The 8,312-nt window shown below is 42.7% G+C and overlaps 1 protein-coding gene across 1 annotated transcript; it reads left to right on the top strand.

The window, feature by feature from the left end:
• The first annotated feature begins 2,803 nt into the window (after window positions 1-2,803).
• On the top strand, window positions 2,804-8,042 carry DKK1 (dickkopf WNT signaling pathway inhibitor 1). Its single transcript, XM_012102454.5, has 4 exons — window positions 2,804-3,186; window positions 3,411-3,567; window positions 4,719-4,862; window positions 4,980-8,042. The coding sequence occupies exons 1-4, from the start codon at window positions 2,953-2,955 to the stop codon at window positions 5,231-5,233; spliced, it is 789 nt and encodes a 262-aa protein (XP_011957844.2). The 5' UTR covers window positions 2,804-2,952; the 3' UTR covers window positions 5,234-8,042.
• Window positions 8,043-8,312: the final 270 nt, after the last annotated feature.

Here is an 8,312-nt window from a genome sequence, read left to right as displayed (position 1 = left end):
CTATGGACAGAGGAACCTGGCAGGCTATCACCCACAGGGTCTCAAAGAGTCGGACATAACTGAGCCGACTAATGCCAGGGTTAACATGATACTCATCTCTTTTCAACAGTGTCACATACAGTGCTCAGCTCATAGCAGGAACTCAGATATTGACCAGATCACTATTATTAGCTTTCAAATCATGATTACAGGAGGAATGTGGGAGGTAGGGAAGGATTTGATCATGAAACCGAACTCTTGACTTACCTCCCCAAACTCAACGAATCAGGCTCTGTCCAAGTTTAATGAGTATCAGACCATATCAGATGGACATGGTCAAGGATCAAGACTGAATTGATGAAACATGGCTTTTTGTTAAAGTTTTCCTTATGAAATTGTTACATGTTTTTCTTTCTTTTTTTTTTTTTTTTTGTCTCTAGACAATGGCTTCATTTGTGAATTCAAGCTCTTAATGGACTAAGTCCTTTAAATGGATTCACATGTACCATCTCTTCCAAAAAAAGAGGAAAAGAAAATTGGCTTTCAGTGTGGCAAAGCATATTTTGTATTTAAACATTTAAATAGGAGAATGGGTCTAGGAAGAAACATTTTAAACCCATCCCAAGGGCATGGGACTCTTTCTCCACATTTTTGCACTGTAAGAATTTAAGATAGACTCTAGATTTTCTACCATAAGGAAGGGCTCAACACACTGATTACTGGCATTGTTGTCAATATTCTGCAAGTGATAATATAGCACCTAAAATCCCCTATGCCTTTAACTTTTTATGCTAGAATACCTCTCCACCTATAAACATGTAAACTGCATCTTGGCTGAGGGTGATCGTGTATCTGCCCAGGGGAGACCTGGTTCATTGCTGATTCTCAAAAGGTGTACTGACTTGTTCATTTCTTAAGCTTATTTTTCAAAAGCCAATATAAACAACCTCCCCTTTGTTTCCAAATTTCAATTTGTTCCAAAATTTTTTAGGGTAGTAGCCAAGTCTGGGTCATTGTACATGTTCTTAACAAAATCTGAAGAAATAGGTGAGAGTTAATCCATGTTGGAATCTTGAGGAAGAATTATCAGTAAGCCAGAGGAGATTTCATAGGATAGATAGAGTTTGGGATAGGAGGGAAGGGCACCAGTGGCAGTAGAGGCATTATTAAATAATTGTTTGGAAGATAATCTTAATATGACCTCTGAAACCCAAGGAATTAGAGCATAGACCACTGCAAACTTTTTAAAATCACCCCTTTCCCTCTCAACTTTTGGATTATTATACTACTTTAAGACCACTAAGGGTTACCCTTGGGAGTGGTCTCAGTAATGAATATTGTAGGTAATTATGCAAAGTGATTATAAATACCCTGGAGGTTAGGGAGCACAAAATAAATATATCCTAATCTTTTTTACTCAGCAGTGATTATTCAATCATCTTTTTCTAAATTCACATAGTAGTTGTCTATCTTCTGATACTTATAACATCAACCTGCTTTAAAAAGAACTGTGTACCTTTATTAACTTTCACTATTACTTTAGTCAGAGTATTGGTATTCAATATACCTCCACCCCCTCCTCCAGAGGGCAACAAAGCGAAGTTCAGACCACTGCCAGGGCACTAGGCTTCCAATATGTTTTTGTTGAATCAATTACTTGCAATGCATCAGCAGGACGACATTCTTATACACTAGACTTGCTTTATTATTTTTAAAAACTGCTTTAAATGATGATAAATTCACTTTCAGCTTCCCCTTTCCTGAAGCTAGTCTCTTATCTCCCTAGAGCGGGTCCCAGGAACAGGCTGACTTGGGATCAAACACAGGCGTTCTCAAGCTTTGCAATATGAAACACTGCTGAAGGAAGTCAGGCGCTAAGCCTTAAGGGTTTCTTATCTCCTTGAGTTAACCCACCATTGAGAAGGGAGAATCAGGGAAGGACCACTGACCCAGTCGTTGGACCCTGTCCGCTTTCGCTCCGGCCACTTTGATCTTGCGTGTCTGCCTAATCAAGTTCATCTACAGCCGCGACTGCTCAGATTCAAAGGACATTAAATAGCTTGATTATCGGATGGTCATTTCCCTCTTCCCTCCGCCCCTGATCTAATTTCCAAACACCAGTCTCTCGCCTCCCTCTCTAAACTTCCCATCAAAAGAGCGTTCGTTCTTCTTCCTTCTCACCCTCGTTTGATGTGCAAATGCTCTTCTCTTTGCACATTTTTCTCGTGGGGGCGGGGGAAGGGGAAGGAGGAGGGAGGACTGGAATTAAACGAACTTAAAGCCAAAGGTCTCACCCCAAATCTGCAAATCGTGACTCTAAAGGGTTAATCAGCAACTCGCAGCAGCCACCTGGCCCTCTCGCTGAAACGTTTTCATAGGGACTTTCAATTACTGATTGGGTTGTATTTAATATTAAATATTACGTGCACAATAAAAAAATGGTACTAGCGTGATGAAGAGAGAAAAGTGGCTTTAGAGAGAATATCACAATGCCTGTCGGAAAGTGTTTCAGATCCCAGTACTCCTACTCCAAGGCAAGGGCACCCGAGCTCCCGAGGTTCCTCCCACTTCCCGCATTTATTAAAGTTGTCTCCTCTAGTGCTCGCTGATTACAGTCACCCCAAGGCGAGCTGGACAGGGGCAGGACTTCGCAAGGGAGGGGTGGGGTGAAGAGTGTCAAAGGCTCCCCTTCATGTACACAAACACACCTCCTTCCAGCCCCTCCCAACGCTTTGAAATCCCAATCCGGCTTTGTTGTCTTCCCCGGAGGGGCCGGAACGCTCGACGCCCGCAGTATAAAGGCAGCCGCGGCGGCGGTGGCGGCGCAGAGCCCTGCACTCAGGGTCAGGACTCTGGGACCGGTGGAGGCGCTCCGAGTCCTGTCTCTGCAGCGGCGCCAGCACAGCTCCGCGGGGACTAGGCGTGCAAAGCGACACTCCTCCTTTCTCTTTTTCTCCCTTGAGTCCTTCTGAGATGACGGCTCTGGGCACAGCGGGTGCTGCCCGGGTCTTGGTCGCCCTGGTGGCTGCGGCTCTTTGCGGTCACCCTCTGCTGGGAGTGAGCGCCACCTTGAACTTCGTTCTCAACTCCAACGCCATCAAGAACACCCCGCAGATGAGCGGCGCTGCCGGGCACCCAGGCTCCGCAGTCAGCGCGGCTCCCGGGATTCCTTTTGAGGGAGTCAACAAGTACCACGACAAACACCAGGTGAGAAGGGTCTTGCGGATCGGGAATGCTGCAACGGGTCCCATCTGGGGAAGAGGGCGCAGAACGGGCTGTGTAAGAGTAGTTCAAGGTGCGTTTGGCAACTGCCTTTGGGAGCAGTGAGCGGCAAGGTTTTGCAGAGGTGGGCTGAAAGGGACTGTGAGGCGTCCAGGAGTGCGGAACTGGGTGCCCAAGCGCCTCACCCTCTCCCGGCCCCCTTCCCGCAGCCATACCCGTGCGCTGAGGACGCGGAGTGCAGCGCGGACGAGTACTGCGCCAGTCCCCCCCGCGGGGCCGGCGCGCAAATCTGCCAAGCCTGTCGGAAGCTGCGCAAACGCTGCATGCGTCACGCTATGTGCTGCCCTGGGAATCACTGCAAAAACGGTGAGTCGGGCAGCTCTCTTTCGGACTCAAACCGTCCTCTGCTTCCGCGCCTACAGCTGAGAGCAAATCCTCTCAGCTGAGAACACTTTGGCACTACCTTGCCAATGGGAGTTCAACGTGCGAGGTTCCCCGGAAAAGATTTCAGGCTACTATTTAACCTGGGAGCAAAGATAAGTACGGAGGTCTTGGAGCTTCTTATATCCCTTTGTGCCCCTCGATTACTTAAGAGGGCGCCTTACCTCAGAGTGGACACTTCCATAAGAATTTGTCTAGAGAGCCTTGATACAATTTGAGAATGAAGATGGGCAGGGCGGTGGAACTTACAGAGACCCCAAGGACATCAGAACGGGCATGTAGTTGCCTGTTCCATTTTTCTTACCGTGCTTCTCACAGCTCTGCCAGGTAGCCTCTTTCACGATCTGCGTTCAAGCTGTCATTTCGAGCAATTTATCTGTGCAGATCATTCTTAAAGGAGATCTCGATGCCCTCACATCCTGGCTTCTCCATCTTTATCTGCTTCTACCTCCTGCTATCTTAAAATAAGTACTCTTCCCCTCAACCACAGATCTACGTAATTTTAATGTCTCAGAGAGGTAGATTCAGCCCAAGAAGGCTCCAGAAATAAACTTCAGCGTGGCGATCCTCCTTAGGACCCAATAATACTCTGGGATGAACTAACTCAATCTCTCTGTAATATAGACAGTGTACAGTAAAGTAATTGGTGGAAAAGATTGTAATCTTCCAGGCAGCTGGCATTGCATTTGCTTAACTTAGGCTGACAGAATCCTTATAGCACAGAGGGCAGGAAAGTTATTTTTAAATACAATTTTTTAAGTGACTGATTGATTTTATTTTTCTTACCCCAAGGGTGATATTAAAATGGGCAGAAGTTTCACGGCCACTACCATGGCTGCTGAGAAAGTATTTTAAGTGTCTAGTTTGGGGCTTTTATGTATGAGTGCACAGCGCACACACTGATGCTTCTGTCCATTGGGGAGTTTTGCTTTAACACTAGGAAGTCTGGCTCCTGTTTAATGTCACTGCAAGGAGGTAGCTCAAGTTGGCATAGGCATAGCAGACTGCCACAGTCACAGCTATTAGCAGGAACATATTACAGCTCTGGAGTTAATCACTATCTCCTGCTTCCTTAGGGATATGCATGCCTTCTGATCAAAATCATTTCCATCGAGGGGAAATCGAGGAAACCATTATTGAAAGCTTTGGTAATGAACACAGTACCTTGGATGGGTACTCGAGAAGAACTACACTGTCTTCAAGAACGTATCATACCAAAGGTAGGTGAAAGGATCTAAAGACGTTTTTGTTAGCACCTTTAGAGTGTCTTTTGGATTACCTGAATGGAATGATGCAGGCTTAGCAGTGACCAAGTACTTTTCCTATTGTCTCCCTAGCACAAGAAGGTACCGTCTGTCTTCGCTCATCGGACTGCGCTGCAGGGCTGTGTTGTGCTAGACATTTCTGGTCCAAGATCTGTAAACCTGTTCTCAAGGAAGGTCAAGTGTGCACCAAGCACAGGAGAAAAGGCTCCCACGGGCTGGAGATATTCCAGCGTTGTTACTGTGGAGAAGGCCTGTCTTGCCGGATGCAGAAAGATCACCATCAAGCCAGCAATTCTTCCAGGCTTCACACCTGTCAGAGACACTAAGCCAGCTGTCCGAACACAGTGGACTCCGTTTACATAATATATGTTGTGAAAACCGTTTGTGACTTTTGTGAGCTCAGTCCTTAAGGATGTACAAATTCTGTGGTTACAGTTAAGCATTCCAATAATACCTTCCGAAAATCTGGGGTGTAAGAGCTTTGTTTCTTTGTGGAACTCTCCTGTCATTGATTGCAGTAAATTACTGTGTTGTAAATTTTCCGTGTGGCACTTACCTGTAAATGCAACAAATCTTTTAATTATTTTTCTAAAGGTGCTACGTTGTCTATTGTTCCTCTTGTCATGTAAATTTTTGTACACACTGATTGTTATCTTGACTCTGATAAATACTCTATATTGAATTGAAATAAATACTTTCAGCTTATTCTATATTGAATTGAAATACTTTTAGCTTATACTTCCTAAATGTAAAACCTTTCCCCCTTTTAATTCTAGAATCTAGAGTATACGGAGCTTTTGGAATGATGATAGGTATGTAAGATTTATCATAAAAATATTATTTTCCAAAATGTATTATCTCAGTACTTGGATCCTATTTATCTCTAGGTTGTGACAGTCCTTGAAATAAAATTTAACTTAATACCACGAAATATTAAAAGTATAGATACATTTTGGCAGTGTGATCTTAGAGGTCTGTATGTACCAGGGTATGTGGGAGTGTGTTTGTGTGGGTGTATAAATACAGTTGACAAATACATGCAAATTTTGTACCAAATTAGCGCGTCTGAACTATCTTAAATACTACTTCATGCCAGGAAGACTTGTTTCAACTACTTTGCTTTGTAAATAATTATTACCTAAAAATCACAAATCCTCTCTCATTTTGTTCTTTGCTTCTCTTGCTAGGTGAATTGACTATTTCAATTTTTGTTCAACCAGACATCTGTTCACTGGAAAAGGATAGGCTATACTGTTTAAAAGAAAACCCACAGAAATGAAGCCTGAACTGGCTTTGTATTTTCATTTGCCAACTTTGATACTGACAAATCTGATACTCTCTCTGAAGAAGAGAGCAATTGCCCCAATTCATACCTATTCTGTAATATTCAAAAAGTCTATATCAAACCCACAAAATGTTGGGTCCAAGGCATTCCAAAGGAAAGTCACTGATCAATTTGTCTAAAAAGTTTCATTAAATAACACAGATGTCCTAGAATGTTAGTTGTTTTTGTATTCCTGGAAGTGGTTCAATTTCAAGGGGTTTTGCCAACAGGACACAAGGGTTGGTTGGTTCTTGCCTGAGAAGGGAACTGGCAGGATGTCTGCTATTACATTCCTTTTGTTTGGAAGCTTCGGTGTCCTTACCCTGGAGAAACTTTCTTTTTCTACCTGTTCTAGTTGGCTGATGTGCCAAGAAGGCCAAATCTAAGGCCTGCCATCTCCAATAAAGCACAGGAGAGGAAAGGAAACATGAAGCCCTTTCTTCGAAAAGAAGAAAGAAGGGCCTCTGTTTCCAGAAGGGAGAGGAGCAATCATTTAAAAGGCCTTGGTGATGGGATCCCTTCATTTATACAGGAACCAGCTGCAGCCAGACTTCACCTCTGCATGTATCAGCTCATCAGCCCTGGTTTTAGCCCTCCTTGCTTCCCATACCATAATGGGGATGGGAGAATGAGAAAGCCACCGAGGAGGCATGCCTCTTCCTTCTGCCCAACTGAGTACCTAGGAAGAGAATATCACAAAGAGACTCTGCACATTAAAAAATGTGAAAAAAGAATTTATCAAAACCATAGACACTTTTATTAGTAATGGAGGCTAGAAGTTGGAAGTCAGCTACAATGCAAAATCAAAAGGATCATTTAAAGAATCTCAAACATTTGAGATAATGGCTGCTGAAACTTGAATTTCTAAACAATTTATTTGAATGGAAAATACATGAACTTGGGAATGCATTTCCAAGGTATTTTATCAAATGAGTTTAGCGTACTGTACACTGCCCTGTACCTTGCACTTTTATTTAACGTGCCTTGCAGATTTTCCTGTGTAATTCATAGAGAGGTGTCTTATTCCTTTCAACAGTTGCCTTAAGAGTGTAGCCTATTGGAAAAGCTATACCTTAGAGTCATTATTGAGAGACATTGAAATTGTCTCCAGTGTTTTTGTTATGACAAATATTTTGCCATCAGTATAGATTTTTTCTGTGCGTTTTCCTGTGCTGATATATTTGTAGGATAAGACAATGACTCATTTTTGAAGGAAAATTCAAATTTAAAAAGCATGCTTGCTGTAGCTACTCATAAGGTATGGTGTGGGCAAAATGACAAGATGTCTGCTTATCAAGGATCTAGTGATGATTAAACTCTTGCTAAACTGCATAAAGAGAGGAAGAGAGAAGAGGTGTATCTTATCAGTTTCTCAGTAAATGGTAATCTGTGACATTCAGTTAAAGGTAGCCTTGTTCTATTGCTTTGATTTTGAAATAATTATTAAATAAAAGTGCAAACAAGTCATTTCCCTATCCTCTTTTCTTATTTTTCTAGGAGAATTCAATAGTACAAATTTTGCTTTACTTGAAATCTATTGATAGGAATGAACATGGGAATATATTGTTTAAAAGAAAAATACAGACATGCAGGCTAAATATTGTTATTCATATTTGGCAGCAGATCAAAATGCTTTATGGACTCTTCCCATGGTAAATCAAATTGTACTAATTCAATCCTGGCATTAGAAACAAAATTATAGAATTAGAAACTGTGTCAGTTTCAGGATTTCTAATTGCATAGTCCTACTAGTACTCATTGCCACTTATGGAAATATCAGCTAAAATCATTAAAATTTCCTTCACTCCAAACCTGACTGTTGTACTTAACTTGATCATGTTACTAGCTTTTGGACTTCAAGGAGATCCAGCCAGTCCATTCTAAAGATCAGCCCTGGGTATTCTCTGGAAGGAATGATGCTAAAGCTGAAACTCCAGGACTTTGGCCACTTCATGCGAAGAGTTGACTCATTGGAAAAGATTCTGATGCTGGGAGGGATTGGGGGCAGGAGGAAAAGGGGACGACAGAGGATGAGATGGCTGGATGGCATCACTGACTCGATGGATGTGAGTTTGAGCGAA

Source organism: Ovis aries, chromosome 22 (genome assembly GCF_016772045.2).
Source record: "Ovis aries strain OAR_USU_Benz2616 breed Rambouillet chromosome 22, ARS-UI_Ramb_v3.0, whole genome shotgun sequence".
NCBI classification, from domain to species: domain Eukaryota; kingdom Metazoa; phylum Chordata; class Mammalia; order Artiodactyla; family Bovidae; genus Ovis; species Ovis aries.
The sequence above is the reverse complement of the archived record's forward strand: the minus strand, read 5'-3'. Positions and strand labels throughout refer to the sequence as shown.